The sequence below is a fragment of the Pseudochaenichthys georgianus genome, chromosome 1 (genome assembly GCF_902827115.2).
Source record: "Pseudochaenichthys georgianus chromosome 1, fPseGeo1.2, whole genome shotgun sequence".
Taxonomy (NCBI): domain Eukaryota; kingdom Metazoa; phylum Chordata; class Actinopteri; order Perciformes; family Channichthyidae; genus Pseudochaenichthys; species Pseudochaenichthys georgianus.
In genome coordinates, this window is record NC_047503.1 from 19,386,755 (window position 1) to 19,407,696 (window position 20,942).

The 20,942-nt window shown below is 47.4% G+C and overlaps 1 protein-coding gene across 6 annotated transcripts in view; it reads left to right on the forward strand.

Annotated features, from left to right (window-relative positions):
• The window catches only part of add3a (adducin 3 (gamma) a), a 133,046-nt gene that overhangs the window by 95,270 nt on the left and 16,834 nt on the right, over nucleotides 1-20,942 (forward strand). For all 6 annotated transcript variants that reach the window (XM_034110759.2, XM_034110690.2, XM_034110544.1 and 3 more), the window contains 6 exons: nucleotides 6,144-6,282; nucleotides 6,828-6,979; nucleotides 7,818-7,898; nucleotides 18,380-18,529; nucleotides 18,867-19,010; nucleotides 19,799-19,897. In XM_034110759.2, coding sequence (XP_033966650.1) covers nucleotides 6,144-6,282; nucleotides 6,828-6,979; nucleotides 7,818-7,898; nucleotides 18,380-18,529; nucleotides 18,867-19,010; nucleotides 19,799-19,897 — 765 coding nt within the window. The remainder of the gene's footprint in view (nucleotides 1-6,143; nucleotides 6,283-6,827; nucleotides 6,980-7,817; nucleotides 7,899-18,379; nucleotides 18,530-18,866; nucleotides 19,011-19,798; nucleotides 19,898-20,942) is intronic.

Consider the following 20,942-nt stretch of genomic DNA (forward strand, 5'->3'; position numbering starts at 1 on the left):
TTATGCAATGGTCAAGCCATGAAGTTGTATGCCAGGCCTTGCTTATATATGAATAGCTATCTGTAGGCAGAAGTATTTGGATTGATAATATAAGATTGTTATCATCACAAAACTGTAGCATATGCTTAGCAAACAAGGACCTTTTGTCTGATATGTCAGCATTCATATCACCCACTACATAAACACTGGAGGAATGATTATCAACAATAAAAGAATGTATAAAAGCAAGTCTGTTCAGGTATTCATCTTCATTATGCTGTGACTCATATGGTGTATATACATTGAGAATGCTAAACTCCTTGTTATACATTTTGATCTGTACAGCAATACACCAGTCAACTTCAAGCCTGATGACATTAATGACAGCGTCCAGCTTTTTGTGCCACAGGATAGCCACGCCCCCGGCTATCCTTCCTCTCACTATTCCCAGAGATAGGTCCGTAGTGGACTCACCAGCCCCGTGAAAATTGTCATTAAGAGAGTTCAACTTTCCCAAGTCCTGCTTAGGTAAGAAAGTTTCTTGCAAGCATAAAATGTCACATTTTTGTAGCAAGTTGTCCACCACTACACGTCGGATCCTATCAGCAGCGCTGTTGCCCAGGCGCAGCCCGCGACAGTTAAATGATCCAACCCGCATAACGTTTAGCTAAGCAGCTCAGCCGTAGCCCCATTCAGTACCCTCGCACCAGCAAAAGGTCTAGCTCTGCTAGCCCCTATCACCTCCGCTTTACGTGGTTCATAGTATCGCCTCACAACTGAGCCTTCAGGCCAGAGTTCTGGGTTAAACATCTCCGCAACTTCATTGCACTCAGCACACACTTTAAACGAGCTATATCTGCTGCTCGCAGTGTCAATACGGTGACAGTTAACATCACGGCCGAGTTGTTCAGTTAGATATTCGGACAGTGTCTCAGCGTCAAGGTCTGGCGAGAATTTGGTAGCAAAAACACTCACCAACTTCGTACGGATCACTTTTATATTCCCTTGTGCAGCAGTGCCAACAATAGGCTTAGGCATCCTCCGTTCAGGTTTCCCAACAAGCTGTTTAGATAAGGCAGACTGGACCTCGGCCCTATTCCTCCGACCTCGGCCCTGTTTCACAACTTGACTCCATACCTGCGAATTTACCGCAGTTCCTCCAGGGCTCACACAGGCACTCACGGTCCCTGACGCAGCGAGCGGGTCAACACAGTTGGGATGTACATCAGTAGAAGAGCCGGGGGGGCTCGCATCCTTCACCGACACCGCACCATCCTGGCCATCACCCTGAGCGCTCCCACAGGTAATTTCAGCGTCACTTGGTACAGCCAGTCCTCCACCATGACTCGGCTCCAACTGGCGTTCTACGGCAGCAACTCTGCTGTCCATGGTCGCAGCCACAGCACGCAGGTTGTGACCGATAGTTGAGACTGTCCAATAAAAGCTTCCTGTACACGTTCTCAAGCGTTGGTTTGCTGTGCAACGACTCAAACTGAGCTGTGGTGAGTCACATCCAACCACAGTAGTTTAATTTAACATGAGGATACATTTGTGTGTGCTGAAACCATCACTTCTTTGATCAGTACACGCCCACACATACAGGACCAGCCTTGCTTCAACAAAGAGATTCAAAGTTCTGTCTTCCTTTCCCACAGGATGACGTACAAGTGTCACCTGTATCTGCAGCAATAACTGAGCAAGACAAAAGGAAACTTCTCTGTAGGTCACGTGACACATGCCCTTGGAAGTATAAAAACGTCCAGTTCTAGTACAATTTCCAAGAAATTCTCTTTGGAGAATGTGTAATTGTATTCTTACTTACTGTAACGTCCAGCACATAGTAAACTCTTTCCAGGAAGCATCTGCCCTGACGTAATGTCCTTCAGCTAGGCATGAATCCTGTCAGCTCATCCATCCCTGTGGAAGGAAATATTTCTCAGCAAGAACCAATAAACTCCCAACTTTACATCAGGGAACGTCCAAATGTATATTGTTTTACTTTGAATAACTAGCCCCGTTTTACTAGTGTCTCTATCTCAGGCTTTGCCATGATCACCGGCCAAACTCAAACCTGCAACTTCATTTAAAACCACTGAAATATATGCTTTTGTTTTGCAGAAACGTTTCCTAATGTCTCTGATTTGATCACATGGCCTTGCTTAGCTTGGTTGCCTGTCAGTTAATGTAATCAGGCAAATGTGCTGTCACTGCAATGATATTATTATAAAGGTTCACCTGATGTCCTGTCTTTGGGTTAAAGTAAAATTCTCATCAGAGTCGAGCCGTTATAGCAGCTAAAAAAACACTTGTCGTGTGATGTTATTTCTGTTGCTGCAGATGTGGGGGTTTTGCCGAAATAATAATGATACGATCCACTTTAGGCCCCCGGATTAATCTGTTTAGATGATGGGAATCAAATCCCTGCTGTCATAATCTTATTGGGAACACACAATTTGTAGAGCAGATGTCTGCTTGTGTGTGTGCGTTTCTGAAAGTGTGTGCTCATATGCTTTTTAATATGTTTCATAAAAACACTGCAGGCTTGTTGTGTTGAAAGTTTCACTTTGGTTGATCCGTACCGTATGTGAAAAACAATGGTGATTCTGAGGATGTTTTTTAGCATATTTTTGCTAATTTGTTGTTTTATGACCCACCAGGATTGTTTAGGTTCACTCTAAGCTCTCACATAGCAAACAGTGTAACGCTAGTGATAATCTTTCTGCACAGGCCCAAAACAAACATCTTTTTAGTCGAATAAGGAACACATTTTCTGCCAGAGGCTCAGGTTTCTCTGCTCTGGTTCCAATAAACTGTGTCTTCAGCGCTGCAGCTCCAATGTCAATGCCACAGCACAACAGTCTTTGAAACAGAAATGCCCAGAAAAACAACTGAAAACTAAAAAACATGACCCACCACTGTCAGACATCCGCAACAGACCGGTTGTCACAGCAACCTTGCCACCAGGGACTAAGGAATGTCTGGCCTGGGTTCAGAGTCAGCGGTGCTCTGGGACTGTATTCGTCCTGATTCAGGGAGTTGCTCCACTTTGAACAAAACACCCCCACACGGGCATCTGACCAAAGGCCTCCACTCCAACACTAATGGACATGGGGCGACTTGAGGGGATGCAGAGGGGGCAGAGATGTTTTATTGAACAGATCTATTGGGAATGTGTTGACTGTTGCATGAACACTGAGGTGAAATAAAGGCATGAATATTGGACGTTGCCCTGCAGTTGGAGTCAAGGCATGGAAATATTGTTATGGACTATTTTCACTCTGAAGGCAGTGATGATCTGCCACTAAATTCGCATCACAAGTCAAAAGTGGATCAGAAATTCTTAGGTAACTTCATGAAGTGCAGTCCATTTAAGACCCGATCAAATGGGTAGGTTGCCTGACATCATCACGGCCAAATTGCAAATAACAATTGGTCTGAAACCTCTTAGTCCATTTTCAGACTTAAAACATGTCTTCAAACCCAATTGGTTAACCCTAACCATGTGCCTCTGGACTCACACAGCTGTAATCAAATGAGCTGTGGGGAAAGGTGAGCGCCCCCTGAGAGGTTAACAGCCTAATTAAGATTATGAGCCGCTAAACAGCTAGTACTTTTTATAATGTCTGCTGTTACACAGTTGCATAGCCTTTTGCATCATCTACAGTAGTTTAAACTGACACTTCCTGTAGAGTCTAGACTGAGAAGTCTTGTGATTTCTCTTTAAAACGTTTTATTCATGAGCTGTTTCATGATAAGAAACATTCTCTTTCATGGGAAATGAAAGCATGAAATGATGCAGCACTTTGATTTGATATAACGCAGCCAGCTGTGAGTGTATCTGGTCTTACATACACTGAACAAAAATATAAATGCAACACTTTTGTTTTTGCTCCCATTTTTCATGAGATGAACTCAAAGATCTAGAACATTTTCTATATACACAAAATAACCATTTCTCTCAAATATTGTTCACAAATCTGAAAAAATCTGTGATAGTGAGCACTTCTCCTTTGCCGAGATAATCCATGCCACCTCACAGGTGTGGCATATCAAGATGCTGATTAGACAGCATGATTATTGCACAGGTGTGCCTTAGGCTGGCCACAATAAAAGGCCACTCTGAAACGTGCAGTTTTGCTTTATCGGGGGGGTCTGGGGGGGTCCGAAAACCAGTCAGTATCTGGTGTGACCACCATTTGCCTCACGCAGTGCAACACATCTCCTTCGCATAGAGTTGATCAGGTTGTTGATTGTGGCCTGTGGAATGTTGGTCCACTCCTCTTCAATGGCTGTGAGAAGTTGCTGGATATTGGCAGGAACTGGAACACGCTGTCGTATACGCCGATCCAGAGCATCCCAAACATGCTCAATGGGTGACATGTCCGGTGAGTATGCTGGCCATGCAAGAACTGGGATGTTTTCAGCCTCCAGGAATTGTGTACAGATCCTTGCAACATGGGGCCGTGCATTATCATGCTGCAACATGAGGTGATGGTCGTGGATGAATTGCACAACAATGGGCCTCAGGATCTCGTCACGGTATCTCTGTGCATTCACAATGCCATCAATAAAATGCACCTGTGTTCGTCGTCCATAACATACGCCTGCCCATACCATAACCCCACCACCACCATGGGCCACTCGATTCACAACATTGACATCAGAAAACCGCTCACCCACACGACGCCACACACGCTGTCTGCCATCTGCCCTGAACAGTGAAAACCGGGATTCATCCGTGAAGAGAACACCTCTCCAACGTGCCAGACGCCATCGAATGTGAGCATTTGCCCACTCAAGTCGGTTACGATGACGAACCGGAGTCAGGTCGAGACCCCGGTGAGGACGACGAGCATGCAGATGAGCTTCCCTGAGACGGTTTCTGACAGTTTGTGCAGAAATTCTTTGGTTATGCAAACCGATTGTTGCAGCAGCTGTCCGAGTGGCTGGTCTCAGACGATCTTGGAGGTGAACATGCTGGATGTGGAGGTCCTGGGCTGGTGTGGTTACACGTGGTCTGCGGTTGTGAGGCCGGTTGGATGTACTGCCAAATTCTCTGAAACGCCTTTGGAGACGGCTTATGGTAGAGAAATGAACATTCAATTCACGGGCAACAGCTCTGGTGGACATTCCTGCTGTCAGCATGCCAATTGCACGCTCCCTCAAAACTTGCGACATCTGTGGCATTGTGCTGTGTGATAAAACTGAACATTTTAGAGTGGCCTTTTATTGTGGCCAGCCTAAGGCACACCTGTGCAATAATCATGCTGTCTAATCAGCATCTTGATATGCCACACCTGTGAGGTGGGATGGATTATCTCGGCAAAGGAGAAGTGCTCACTATCACAGATCTTTTCAGATTTGTGAACAATATTTGAGAGAAATGGTTATTTTGTGTATATAGAAAATGTTTTAGATCTTTGAGTTCATCTCATGAAAAATGGGAGCAAAAACAAAAGTGTTGCATTTATATTTGTGTTCAGTGTAGGAGAGTGTAAGCATATACTTTGTTGTGTCTGTAGATTCAACATATGACTGTGGTCTGGACGGATTAACCACACACACAAACACACACTCTGTCCCGGTCAGGCAGCCAATCACAACGCGGACCCCGAGCTAGCCAGACAACCAATCCTGACTCAGCTTGTTGGATAGACAGCCTATCCTGTTGAGCTTCATGAAGTGCTTTGAGTAAAATTCCAATTGACATCGAGCAGCAAGTCTAATCTGTGATTAACACGTCCGTGTGTTTATTCCTTCTCCTCCTGTCCCTCTGAATGTTCCCACTTCTTTTTACTCTTCCATCCCTCCATCACTACTAATCGCTTCTCCCTCCGATTCTGTGTCAACATCATCCCTCCCTGTCTTTTTTTCAGTAGTTGTCATCACAGTTCAATAAACATGATAACAACTATTGAAATTGAACTTTTGAGCTACATAGTGCCTGATTGAGGGGTCCAATCTTGTAACTCTAAATTCTCAAAGGCTTGATTTTCATATTTAGGATACAAAGAGTAGATGTAAGCATGTTGCCATTAACATGTAGATTATGAAATGAATATTAATCCACAAAGCCAGCATTTAGGTCAGAGAGTTTGGTTTGTGTCGTCTCAGTGTCACATTATTTCCTTTCTAAACTCCTTCTCGCTTGTCTTGTCTCGCAGGCCTTCAAGGAGGAGTTGGAGGGTCTGATACAGGAGCAGCAGCGGAAAGGGAACAACCCCGCCGGCCTGCTGGCCCTCAGACAGATCGCTGACTTCTTCATGGCCAGCTCTGTGGCCGGCTTCAACGCCTCTCCTCTCAGTAAGTTCTAATTTACTGAGCGCTGTGGCACGTAGACCATTTAGCTCACCATGCCACAGTTGCCCAGTGTGCCAGCACTTTGCACTTAAAGCACAGCATTGGAATCAAAGAGAGGAGATCCATTTTCAAACATTCGCTTTGCGTGCTTTAGGGCATAAATACACCAAGACAACCCAACCCCAGACTCCGGAAAGGCTGCACATACTTCTCTGAGTTTTGATCTAGGAGTCCATATGTGAAGTCTGCTTTCAATCACAGCACTGGAATGCACAACGAATGCCGAATTACATTTTAAATGTAATATAGGAATACAGTTCCGCCCTTTTTTAAGATATTCCCATAATGAGTGTGTAGTAAACAAAGTATAAATGTTGCAGCATTAAATACGTCACCTCAGTTTCATGTGGATCCGGGTGTGTCAGAAACATCATTACATAAAAAGACAGATGTCTTTAGGGCTGTAAAGGATGATATGATAAAAGTGTATGTATTTTACTACTCCTAGATCATTTTCTTTAACACATTTTCCTATCCACCTTGTTTAGGTCTGGGGATGGTCATTCCTATCAACGACATGTACGGAGTTGAATCCACCACGATGGTGAAAGGCGAGAAGCTGGCGCGCTGCAAGCTGGCCAGCCTCTACAGACTGGTGGACCTGTTCAGCTGGGCGCACTTCTCCAACTCCTACCTCACAGTGAGTAGCTGCACCACCAGTACGACTATTCAAAATCGTAGGGGTCAAATCACAGAGAATGGACATTTACAGGCCGGCCACACAGCGGCGTGCGTTGAAGCTTGCCGGCGGGCGTGTCTGAAACTCGACCAATAACCAATCACATGAATCTCCCGCCCCTGACACACAAGCAGCGGTTTGATTGGCTAGAGCTTGTACTGGCATATGATTCGATTGTCTGACGCTTCTGCCGAGGCTTCAAAAGTGACATCACCCCATTCGAAGTGAATGGTGAAGCTTTTAACGCACGCCGCTGTGTGGACGGGCCGTTACCTTCCCTACATATTATTTACAGAATATCTTGCTTTAATGATATTACAGGAGATACTTAATGCTGCTTAGTGCAATTACCCAATTTAGCGATGTATAATACTTTGCATCAGGGCAATGCGTTGGTCAAGGGGGTGAAAGGAAGGTTGCCAGAATGCCACTTCCATCTAAACCTCAAACAAACTATTAAGAGAGAGGAAATTGTAATTACATCCTGTCACTGCATGAAAAAAAGTATGAGTTTGACACCCCTCACAAATGCGCTTGTTTAACCAGCAACTCTCTGAAGACTCGCCCTTTAGTGCTGCTCTTTGTGAATTGGACAGTTTTTTTTTTATGAGGTTTGTTTGTGTTGTAAAGGTTTTTTTAAACGAATGTGCATATTAAGTCATTTAAACAAGTTTAAAAAACACAGGAGCTCTGAAATGTTGGATAGAATTATTTTTTTCAAATGTACAGTCATAAAAGTCAGATTTCAATCAATTAAATAATTATACTCATCATTGTTTTGACTTTTTCTTTGTCTCAGGCGCGAGTCAGTAAAGAGCAAGATCACATCGTCATCATGCCCAGAGGACTGTCCTTCGCTGAGGCGTCTGCATCAAACCTGGTAAGACACATCCGAAGTCGTGGAACCTTAACTCGCAGAAACTATGATATTTGTGTGCCCTTTTTATTCAAGTGAGTAGCTATTGAATTGAAACACAATGAAGGAAAATGCCAACAGTGAAAATACTTTTGAGAAATTAATTTCAAAGCTTAAATTTGACTCAAGCAATCCCTTGGTTACAGTAAAACAAATTGAATATGTAACAAACGGTGTCAATGTCCTGCTCTGTGTATGTGTTAAAGCATTGCTATTTAGATAATAAGGTTTTGGCCTCCACTGGATTGGGCTAATGCTTTTCCACTTTGCTTAATCAGACATTTATTTCCATCAATTGACTTCCTTCAATTGTATCAAGAGGTCATAGTAGATGTTGCCTTTTTAGTGTGTTGTTCCCTCCCTTCCTCTCTCTCTGCACCTCACATGTGTTTTTGACTTGTGTTCGCCCCCTCTCTCTGTCAGCTGCTTTCCTGTTACAGTACAAGTCAGCAAATATTGTCATTCAGGTTTTTTGCCTGTCAAGTTTCGGTTCAAAGAGTGCACACGCTGTCATGACAACAGCGCATGCTATGTCAATAGATTATCAATAATGAGTTATAATCAGTTTGCTACCCTGTTTCCTCCTGCCTTACAATCATCCTTCTGATTCAGTGTCTGTTTCCGTCTGTTCTGCTCTCGCTCTACTCTCACTCTGGTTTCCTTCAATGATTTTAATTCTGCTCGTTCCAATTTCTCAGAAAACCCTCATTTGCAGACTTATTATATAGCCTGAATGAAATACTAACGTACTGGTTAGTAGGCAATACCAGCAAAAGGGTGATTATTTGTAATACTTAAAAAGTAATTTAGCTATCGTAAAACACAACTTATGAGGTGTGTAAAACGTTTCAGTTTTCAAACTAGAAATGTGTGTTCTATTTCGTCCCTACTGACCGCCAGAGGCGGTGCTTTAGCACTGGATATGTCCATCGCGCGCATGCGCAGCTCGAGTACCAATAACAACAAAGTCACCTGTGACCCACGTGACACCGGCTACATCAGCCGGTGTCGACAGAGGATCTGTTCCTTTTCATCTTCTCGCTGCGCGAGAGTACCTTGGCTACATTTTTTGTAGCCTACAGCGTTCGTTCGTTCGGAACATTTGTTAAGGATTCTCTGCAAACAGCTGGCTGCGTGTAGCTTCGCGACTCATCCAGTCGGGGCCGCGGGATTACCCGTCCTCCAGGAGCTGCGGCTGGCTGCGCAGAGACTTCGTTCGGACAGGTTGGTGTCGGCTTGGTTGGCGACGGCAGTGTTTCTACTCCCTCTCCCAGCCTAGTTGTCCTGATTTCTGTCTGTTTGGTGACGGAGGTGTTTTCGCTCCCTCTCCCAGGAGTATTGCTGTGCTTTTGTACTGTTTTGGCCGTGGCGCTGAGCCAAACGTCATTAGCATTGAGCTAAACCTCATTAGCATTGAGCTAAACTTCATTAGCATTGAGCTAAACTTCATTAGCATTGAGCTAAACTTCATTGGCATTGAGCTGTACTGGCTAGTTAGCAGTAGCGGCTGCAGCCACTCGGCGGACGCCGGGTTGAGCACCGGAGTTTCCCGTGCCGTTCTTTTTTCTTTAGCTACAGCTGGCATTCGCCTTTGATTTAACGCTAAAGTTGCCGTGTTTATCCTGTTAAACAAGTAGCTGGTGAAGTCTGTGTTCCCACACCCGCTCCCGGTTACGCTGCATCTGGCGTTCGTCTTCAGTTTAACCAGTAAAGGCAGTGTTTGCGCCCCCGCTCCTGGTAGGCGCTAAACGGCCTGGTTTTATGCGTTAAGCAGGTAGCTGGTGAAGGCTGTGCTCCCGCACCCGCTCCCGGTTACGCTGCGTCTGGCATTCGTCTGTAAATTAACCAGTGAAGGCAGTGTTCTCGCCCCCGCTCCTGGTAGACGCTAAACTGCCTTGTGTTTTCTGTTTAGCAGGTAGCTGGTGAAGGCTGTGTTCCCGCACCCGCTCCCGGTTACGCTGCATCAGGCATTCGTCTGTAAATTAACCAGTGAAGGCAGTGTTCTCACCCCCGCTCCTGGTAGACGCTAACTGCCTTGTGTTTTGGTTTAAGCAGGTAGCTGGTGAAGGCTGCGTTCCCGCACCCGCTCCCGGTTACGCTGCATCTGGCAGTCGCCTCGGCTCAGCCAGTGAAGGGCAGGTAGCTGGTGAAGGCTGTGTTCCCGCACCCGCTCCCGGCTTCTCTGCATCTGGCTACCTACAGAATGGCTCATTCATGTAGCGCCTGTATGGCTTCTCTCGAGCCCGAGGACGGCCACGACCGTTGCCCCTCTTGCCTCGGCCTCGAGCATCTAAGGGAAGCTCTCACAGTAGGGGCCTGCATGAACTGTAGCTGCATGCCCCGGGAACTCAGAGTGGCTAGAATCACTGAGGTGGAACGTCTGGCGGCAGCCAACGGACACCTCTCTTGGTCACATCCTCCCCCAGATCAGTTCGACCGTCCCTGGCGACTTGAGGGAGCGATGGCCATGGGTGCACCCCCCAATAAGAGGACTAGGAACAGGCTGTCCTCTAGAGTGGATCAGCTAGCTACCGACATGGACACGATGAAGTCGCTCCTCGTGGCCCTTCAGCCGGGGCCCGGTATAGGGGCTGCTAGCGGGCCGCCTGCCCCTCCTTCGGTTGCTGCCCCTCCTTCGGTTGCCGCCCCTCCTTCGGTTGCCGCACCTCTGTACGAGGATGCCTTGTCGCTAGCGGCTTCGGCTAACCTCTTCAATGAAGAGACGGAGGACGAGGTCCCGCTCGAGGAGTTTTCCCTCTCCTCTGCTCAGGGGTCTCTGCAGGACGGGGAGGACGGCTCCATGGCGGCCATCATTCGTACAGCCTTGGCGCACCTGCAGATTCCGGTTCCGCAGGCCAACTTGGCTCCGGCTAGTGCCTTCTTCAGGCGTAACCCAGCCCGTGTCCCCCTCACCGTTCCTCCTTCAGAGGAGTACCTGAGGGAGCTCCAGGCATGCTGGAGGGACACCAGGGCCTTTAGCCGCACTGGTTCCGATGCCCGGACCTTGGCTGCCATGCAGGACCCGGCGAGGGCGGGGCTGGGTGGCATGCCACCCATTGAGCCTGCCATCGCCTCCCTGATTCTGGCTCCTGACGAGGCTTTAAGGCCTGAGGTCAGGTGCCCTCAGCCTCAGTGCAGGGTCACGGATGGGCTGCTCTGTAGGGCCTACGACGCAGCGGCAAGCATGGGTCGTATCGGGAACTCCCTCTCCCATCTAATGCTGGCCGTCTCCGCCTCGCTGCAGCAGGCTCCGGCCGAGCCTTCTTTGCTGGGCCTCAGCGATGCATCACTGCAGGCCTTTGCCCTAATGACTAGGGAATTGGGACGAGTTATGTCTTTTCTTGTACAGACTCGTCGCCAGGTTTGGCTGGCCCAGTCACCACTGACGGAGACATGTAGGAGGGTCCTACGTAGCGTGCCAGTCGAGCCAGGGGAGCTGTTTGGGTCAGCTGCCCTGGAGACACTGGAGCGCGCTGCCCAAGCGAGGCAGACCAGGCAGCAGCTCTCGGGTCTTCGCAGTCCCGCGGCCGCTCCCGGCAGGCCCAGGGGCTGCTCTAGCAGCCGCGCTCAGCCACCGGCTTACTGGGGTGGTCGGCAGAGTTCCCAGCGGCCCACTCAACCGGCCAATGACCTTCGTGCCCCAGGTCGCCTGGCTTCCAGGCGGCCTCGCGCTTCAGAGCCTTACCGGCGCCCCCCGAGGGGCTCCAGGGGCCGGGGGGCTAGGCCCTGAAGTCCCGGGGCCGGTCGTCGGCTGGTTTTCCCAGCAGCAGCTCAGCTACTGGGCTGCCTGTATTTCCGACCCCTGGGTGGTTTCCACACTAACCCGGGGCTACGAGTTGCAGTTCCGACGCCGGCCCCTAGCCTTCGGCCGGGTCAGAATGACAGTTGTCAAGGACCCGGCGAAGGCCTTAGCGCTAGCCCAAGAGTTGTCCGTCCTCTTGGCCAAAGGCGCAATCGAGCCAGTGGACCCCCTGCGTCAGAGCGGGGGGTTCTACTCTACGTACTTTCTTGTGAGCAAGAAAGTTGGCGGATTCCGTCCAGTTCTGGACCTCAGAGGAATCAACAGATTCCTGAGGGTACTACCCTTCCATATGCTAACCACAGCAGACACCCTTCGTGTTGTCACACAGGGGGAGTGGTTCACAACCGTGGACTTGAGGGACGCCTACTTCCACGTGCCAATTGCATCCCATCACCGGAGGTTCTTGAGGTTCGCCTTTCAGGGTCGACATTATCAGTTTCGGGTGCTTCCCTTTGGTCTCTCCCTCTCCCCAAGGGTGTTCACCAGGGTTGTTGCGGCAGCACTCGCTCCCCTGCAGGCACAGGGCATGAAGGTCCTGCCATACCTGGACGACTGGCTAGTTTGCGCGCCGTCCCGGGCCCAAGGGGCCCAGGATACGGCGCGCCTCTCATCCCACGTTGCCCGGTTGGGCCTGACAGTGAACACCGGGAAGAGTTGCCTGGACCCTTCCCAGCAGGTCACTTATCTGGGGATGGTCCTAGATTCGGTCACCATGAGGGCCTACTTGACACCTCGTCGTGTGGACGACATTTCCCACCATCTTCGCATCTTCAGACTAGGCAAGAGGGTGCCTTACATACAGTTCCTCCGGCTCTTAGGCAGACTGACAGCTGCCTCAGCCGTTGTGCCCTTGGGCCTGTTGTCACTGCGCCCCATGCAGATGTGGCTGAACAGCCGTCACTTGGACGCCAAGCGGCACAGGCACAAGAGAGTCAGGGTGTCTCAGCGGTGCCTCCACTCTATGTCCCGCTGGAGGGACAGGGCCTATCTCCTGAGGGGTGTGCCCATGGGCACCATCCCATCCCGCCGGGAGACTGTCACTGTGGATGCGTGTCTCTCGGGGTGGGGGGCGGTGTGGCAGGGCAGGACTGTGCAGGGTCAGTGGTCTGCCCAGGAAGGTGCACGCCATATCAATGTGCTGGAGCTTCGAGCGGTGTTGCTCGCACTCATGCACTTTTTACCCCAACTGGCGGGCAGGCATGTGCTCGTTCGTTCGGACAACATGTCCGCAGTTGCCCAAATCAACCACCAGGGGGGCGCCAGGTCCGCACAGCTGCTCCGCGTTTCGCAGAGCCTCTTGCCTTGGGCGCTCCCCCGCCTCACCAGTCTGCGGGCAGTTTTTCTGCCAGGGGACCTGAATCAGGTCGCAGATTTCCTCTCACGGCGCAAGCCTCCACCGGGGGAGTGGAGGCTTCACCCGGAGGTGGTGGAGATAATTTGGAGCCTCTTCGGCAGGGCCGAGGTGGACCTCTTTGCCCCGGAAGAGTCGAGGCACTGCCCCCTCTGGTTCTCCTGGTCGGAGGTGACCAGCCCATTGGGTCAGGATGCCCTGGCGCACGACTGGCCGGACACTCTCCTGTATGCCTTCCCGCCGTTGCCTCTGATACTTCAGACGCTTCAGAGGGTCCTTACCCAGGGGCACAGGCTCCTTCTAGTTGCCCCCCGCTGGCCGGGGAGAGTCTGGTTCCCACTGCTACGCAGTCTCTGCGGCAGCCCACCGTGGCGTCTCCCCGACAGGAAGGACCTCCTGTCACAGCTCAAGGGTCAGATCTGGCATCCCGACCCTCGCCGCCTTCAGCTCTGGGTTTGGCCTCTGCAGGGCCCAACCCACTGTTGAGCGGTGTCACGGCATCTGTCAGGGAAACTATCCTGAATGCCAGAGCTCCATCCACTCGGGCACAGTATGAGTGCAAATGGAGGCTCTTCTCCCACTGGTGTGTGAGTAAGGCTGAGAATCCGGGACATTGCTCCGTGGCCACCATTTTAGAGTTTCTGCAGTCCCTTCTGGATAGTGGACGTTCTCACTCCACTTTGAAGGTGTATATGGCTGCTATCTCTGCCCGACATGTCGGAGTCGATGGCGCCACAGTGGGGCGCCACAGGTTGGTGTCCCTCTTTCTAAGAGGGGCTCTACGGCAGCGCCCCCCTAGCACCCCAAGGGCCCCGGCTTGGGACCTGCCCCTAGTGTTGGATGCACTATCATCTCCTCCCTTCGAACCCTTGGCCCAGGTCGGGCTTAAATGGCTGTCCCTGAAGGCAGCATTTCTGCTTGCCATAACCTCAGGGAAGCGAGTCGGAGAGCTTCATGCCCTCTCCGTAAGCAGTACATGCCTGAGGTGGAACTCCGATGGCTCGGGTGTCACCCTCTGGCCGAATGTGGCGTTCTTGCCCAAGGTGCTTCCACTAGCCCACTCCAATCGGCCTATCCAGCTGGCACGCTTTAACATTCCACAGGAGAACGGCACACCTGAGTTGCTGTGCCCTGTGCGTGCCCTGAGGGCGTATATTGATGCTACGGCCTGTATACGACAGTCAGAGCAGCTCTTCGTTTGCCATGGCGGCACTAGGAAGGGTCGTGCTCTCTCGAAGCAGCGGCTGTCCCACTGGGTGGTGGATACCATCACATGTGCCTATGGGGCCAGTGGCCGCCCCCCGCCATCAGGGGCCAGATGCCACTCTACAAGAGGCGTCTCAACATCGTGGGCTGGATGGACATATCCAGTGCTAAAGCACCGCCTCTGGCGGTCATCCGGGACTCATAGAACCGTAGTTACAGCCGTAACTATCGTTTTAGAGTATTATTATTGTCTTTTGGGTAAACTCCTTTAACAATGAAGAATAAAACATGAACAGACACTGACAATTGACATTCATATCAATGTGCCCAGTAGAAATACATTCTTGAAATGCTTTTCAGTATCCTGGGGGATTTTGTTTGGTATTCAGGAAGAAAACATATCTGTGTTTCTTATGAAACAAAGCATATGGGTCTATCTTTATGTTTTGGGGCATTACCAAAGCTTGCAGAAAAGTCACTTGATCCTTGAATTATATATTTACTATATTTTCTCTTTCTGTCCTCTCTGCCTTGTTGTACTTTTCTCAAACCTTATTTTCAACACCTGTGCAAACACACTCAAACACACACACATAAGTACCTGTGTAACGTGGCAGCTGATTGTAGGAGCCATACTGCTGACAGGCAGATTTCACAGTTTGACCTGCAGGAAGTTAAAGTTTAGTTCCGCATTTTTAAGGTTGGTGAGAAAGATATGTTTCATCAGTTATTCTTTTTTTTCTACACCATTTTTGCAGTCTTGATTAGTTAGTTTTTATTAAGCACAACAAGTAAGATAATCTACAAATTTACTTTTAAGTGCAAAATAATTCCCAAGCTATGCTCAAAAGAAATACCTCTTTGAGTAATGTCTAAAAACAGTGGACAAAAACACACATTCAACATAAAGACAACATTTACGGAAAACAACTAAATTAAAAAAGGAATTATAAAAAACATTGTCATGGCCATGATAAAGTGCAGTAAAGGTTCAGTTCGAGTTTAGCATGTTTTGCCCTTGGAACAAACAAACCCTTATTTAGGGACGTGCATCTCTGGCCAGAAATACGCTGAACACATTTCTCAAAGACTGAATGCTGAATGTTCAACTAAGATCAATTGTGTCCTCTGCTTAAGTTCCATGTTATATTTACCTGATAAAGAAATCTGCTTTAGTGTAGTATGCTCAGACATGAACTCATAAGGCTATATCATTTACAATAGTGTCTGGAGCACCTCCAGTTTGTCTATGTCTGTCTGTAGAGTTGACCACAACATTGCAGCCTTTTGGAAGACGCAGCATCATTATGTTGTCTGGCACGGTCAGATTTCCCTGACTGTGTTTTAATACCAGACTGTGGCTCCTGGGTTTCTCTCTCTTTCTCTTTCAGCATGTGTTTGATCCGGTAGTTACATGGTTCACTCTAAGTGCATATATAAATAAGATTTATTAGGAGGAAGTCATCCAGAATAAAGGAGTTTGAGAGGTCGTGTTGTGGTCATCTGAGTGGAGGCAGGAGTTCAGTAGTTGGCTTTGGTCAGTTTCCATCTGCCTCTCCCTCTCAATCTCTCTGTTGGAGCGCTGAGGTGAAGTCGGGGTCATTTGAGTTTCTAGAGAGATTGGTCTTTCTTTGTGTTTTTACAATTCTAGATAACATGTGTCTATTAGTTTAGTTTGCTGTCAGTGCAGTGTTAGAATAGTCTTAAAGGTGTTCAAGCTTCAGCTGCCCACACTTCTTCTTCAGGCCCTTATCATGTACTTTCCATCCAGCAGAGTCACATTTCAGATTCTTTCTAACACGTCCTTTGGCATCTTTTTATAATTAGAATTGCTATGTTTGTCAGAAGGGCCTCTCAGCAGTAGGGCAGATGTTGACTGACGGGTTGAGGGTGCTGCCCTTTGAAGGACGTGGCAGAGTGAACTGATACCGCTCTGGACAAGTGATTTAAACCGATCGATGTTCGATCGTCTGACAGCTGGCTAAGCTGCGGGTGTGTGCGCTGACAAAGATGGCTGTACTTAGGTACGCTCCACTGCTGCCATTCACTTCTCCTCTGCTGGGGGAAAGATCAATAGACGGTCATCCATTCAAACGGCTGTTAAAAAGCAGAGCAGCACTCGGGGTGTCTCAGGACTTTCAGCTTGAGTTGATCCAGAGACCACCAACAAGCTGTGAACTGTTTTAATTAATCAATATGATTCTATGTCAGTGCCAATTTAACACTGTGTTCTTGTTCTAATACCAAATCACGTGTTGGATGTAGAGCCAAACCCACCCATAGATTTGTTTGTGTTGTTAGTGTATGCCATAGCTATAAAGATACAAAAGAAAACCAATTGGAAGTCATGTTTTTAATAAATGTGTAAGCATTTGGTACTTTTGAATACTTTTAGAAGAACTCGGTACTAAAACTGGTTCAAGTCACAATCATATTCATACACTATCAAAAATATCGGAAAATACAACTTTCTTTTTTGGTGACTGCTTCCACTCAGAAACTTCCACTTAGAAATCTGATGGACAGTTATTGTCAAAACTGTTTATAATGTGATTTGATTGTGCCGTTTTATTATTTGTATGCAATTCATTTCTTATTTTAGTTTTTGCTAATGAGGCTAAATGTCACTTGAGCAACTGGTTCATCCTTTCCTTAATTAGTTTCTCCATGAACGGATTATTTCATAAGTACAGAGCAAAGTGCAGCGCATGAGTAAAACGTGAAACTCTGGACACATTCAGCTAAACCAGGTGTATGTAGTAGCCTGGATGATGGATGCCCTTTCCTGTTGCGATCACACACTCTTGGACTTCGTAATGTGAAAGAGAAATGTGAGCTTGTGGGTTCTAATTTGTATCACAGAGCAACATGTGGTTGCGCTAAAGTTGATTTATACAGAGTCTGCAGGCAAAGCTGTGTTTTCTGTTTGTTATTAGATTCTACAGCGAGGACTGTCAGTTGCTATTTCTTCAGGTGTTGGACCTCGGCCTCCATCTCCTGTTATCCGTCTTTATTTCCTCTGGTTATCCAACTCTCTTCCCCTCAGGTCTCTCCCTCTATCTTTCCCTCCATCGCTCTTCTCTCCCGCCCTGTGATCTAATCGCTGCTAACTGGCTGGTAATGAAGTTGTCATAGTAAAGGACGTCATGTCCACTACCTGACTATATTATGTTTCCTGGTAACGCTCCAATTCATTTCCTGGAGATGAGCGGACAGAGAGGAGGGAAAGCTGCTAATGGGATTTCTCTCTTCATGCTCATTGATTTTGACTTGAGTTGATGTCTTCTCTGTTAATGAATGTGAGTGATGAGCTCTGTGCTTCAGTGTTAAGGGGGGCATCTGCCAGGATGCTTTAGTGTCTGCCGCATATTTGATTATACTGATCTGGGGCATGGTTTGTTTTACAGCACATCTCCCTCCAGGCTTATCATCTTTCCTCTCCTCCATCTCAGGAGAGCCGTCAGTCTGACAGCAGCATCAACAGAGACTAGATGATGCTGCTGTCATGCTTTTATACGTTTGTTTAGCTTGTCTTTCAGTCTCTTTGCATCAGTAAATGGTCATATATTTAAGAAAAAGTGTATTTTGGTGATAACGCGGGTTATTGTTCAATCCATGGAGAATTGCATACAGACCATATTCGGAAAGTGTGCCTTTAAACCAGACGTCAGGACTTGCATACGGTTGTGAAGTCACGTCTAAACATAAATAGGTAGAAAGTGACTCTACATTGTCGTTAGTCATTCTCTGGCTGCAAGAATCAGGATGATTGATGACAAAGACATGGAAACACTGACCAATCAGAGCAGACTAGGCTTTCTCAAAAGGGTCAATTAAAGAGCCAGGCGCTAATACTCAGGGTTTCTGGCTGAGGGAAAATAAAGGTATTTTGAGATGGCCATTATTAGAAAAATAAAGGGGTTTTTTAAATATTAAAGCATGTAAAATTGTATAACACAGAGCCTGAAAATGAGCCTGATGCGTCTCCTTTAAGAAACTGAAATACAGTTGGAGTGAAACAGCTTTACATCCAGCAGCTCCACCATGAGGCCCTCACTGACTTTGTCTCCTCTCCTCCTTCCCCAGGTGAAGGTGAACATCCTCGGGGATGTGATCGAACAAGGCACCACCAACCTGAGGATCGACCCCTCAGGGTTCAGCCCCCACGCTGCCATCTACTCCATGCGCCCAGACATCCGCTGCATCATTCATGTGCACACTCCTGCCACGGCTGCTGTGAGTTCAGGTTCCACTGTGAAGTGTTCAAACTGTTAGACAATGGCTGTCAACGCAGCTGATTAACCTGCAGACCACCTGAAGCACTTTTTGATCTTGAGTTGTCTCAGAGAGGTTTAGAAACTGGAATGGTGTAATTGTAAACTTGAATGCAAAGTCATAATGATTAGTAAACAGACATTGATATGGGAAGTGTTTTTGATATGCAACAAAAGGGCTAATTACAGATCAGTTCAGTGTATTCCTCACAGACACATCTAACAGACTCGGATGAATAAAACAGCTGTGATACACCTGTCAATGCGTCTGCTTTCTTCTCACTTTCCTCCTGCTTAAGGTGTCCTCTATGAAGTGTGGCATCCTGCCGATTTCCCAGGAGTCTTTGCTCCTGGGTGATATCGCCTACTATAACTACCAGGGCAGCTTGGACGAACAGGAGGAGCGCAGAGAGCTGCAGAAGGCCCTGGGGCCAACAGCGAAGGTAACAAAACCAAGCACTGAGGAAGGTTTTCCAGCTGGGTTCATCTTCCTAAAAGGAAAAGCCTGTTGTAAAAAATAGCTTCATTCACTTCTTGCCTGCAGTTAGATAAGAACATTGGTCTAGCTTGGTATTGACTGCACAAAGACATGTAGAGGATGGTATTGACTTTCCCACCCAATCCAAAATCCTCGCACAGACAGCAGATGTAGACATGAACATAAGAAAACATGCTTAGGAGAGGAGTGTTTTTGTTTCTTGTCATTGCAGTTAAGAATGATTATCAGGGTGGGGTTGATTTGGAGGATGAAACAGCAGCAGGACTGTCAAACCAGTCCTGATGTCAGTTACCTTATGTGCCTGCTTCTATCTGTCCCTACATGTGCTTCCCTGTGAGAGCATCTTGCTATTGGCTTTGCTTTGTAATGATCAGAGTTCAACAGAATTTAATTTGGCAAAAGAAATAGGGAATTTCCAAGTTCTGTTGACATCATCTGGTCCGACCCTCAAAACAGATTATCTTTAGTTAGTACTAGTATTATTGGACATGTCTGGCATCCCTAATCTGTGTGTGTGTGTGTGTGTGTGTGTGTGTGTGTGTGTGTGTGTGTGTGTGTGTGTGTGTGTGTGTGTGTGTGTGTGTGTGTGTGTGTGTGTGTGTGTGTGTGTGTGTGTGTGTGTGTGTGTGTGTGTGTGTGTGTGTGTGGTGTGTGTGTGTGTGTGTGTGTGTGTGTGTGTGTGTGTGTGTGTGTGTGTGTGTGTGTGTGTGTGTGTGTGTGTGTGTGTTACAGGTGTTGGTGCTGAGGAACCACGGGGTGGTTGCTCTTGGTGAAACCGTTGAAGAGGCCTTTCACTACATCTACAATACCCAATATGCCTGTGAAATCCAGGTAGGGACAAACACATTCAACTGTTGCTGTTTTGGGAATCTAGAACATTCTAGCATTAGTGCTAAATATAATCTCCCCAATGCCATTTTAACATTTCAGCACTTTCACTATTTACTATTAAAACAGCACTCCATAGGTCATAATCTCTTGCCTCGTGGGTAATGTTGTCAAAACAGTCTCAAAGCGATGAAGGGAGTAAGTAGCTGAAATGTTGTTTTTGATATCGGTCCAGCGCAGCACGTAGAAAATGTTGTTCTTCCTTTAATTTATTGAGCCAGTCGGAAAGAATACAGAGGATTCCAGGACGTCTGCACCAGGCAGGAGAAAATAATGACTATTATATAAGATATATGTTATCGAGTGCTGTTCAATTTCTCTCTAGGGGGTACTTTTGTCAATAGTGTGTGGATAGTTTAGCTGAAATGCTAGCTTAAGGTAACAGTTACATGGTTAAAATGTCAGCTTACAATAACACATGATTGTTGAAACATGGCAGTAAGAATCCAAACTTAATCCATCCAACATAAACACAGACAGTTTAACTGTATATATATCCACTTGTATATCATTTATTGTTGAATAATATCCCGTTTGAAATCTACTCAAAGGAACATAATGTGTCGCATACCTACAGTTTGTATCAGGATATGTTTAGCTATCAGACATGTTGTCACATGCTCTGAGGAATGTCATCATGTATCGTCGCTTGTATCAAAGGTATTGTTACAGTTTGTGTGTTTGCTGTTGGACTCTTGCGTGTCTTTGTGTTCACTTGTAGAGGATTTTAGAGATGTAACAGGCATACCAAATCTCCTGATTGACTCTCCCCGCTCAAGCAAAAGAAAACATTAATCCATCCCGCCAAGCCCAGCTTAATTTCTATAAATAAATCCCCCCACCATGTTTGTTGTATGCCATGTACTGTATATCCGTTGGTGCTACTGTAGCTTTAGATTGAGGGGTTTCCCATTTTGGTGCAATGCTGCATATTCTCCCTTTCAATCGATGATGATATGCACCAGATGTAATGCTATGAAAGGTGTCT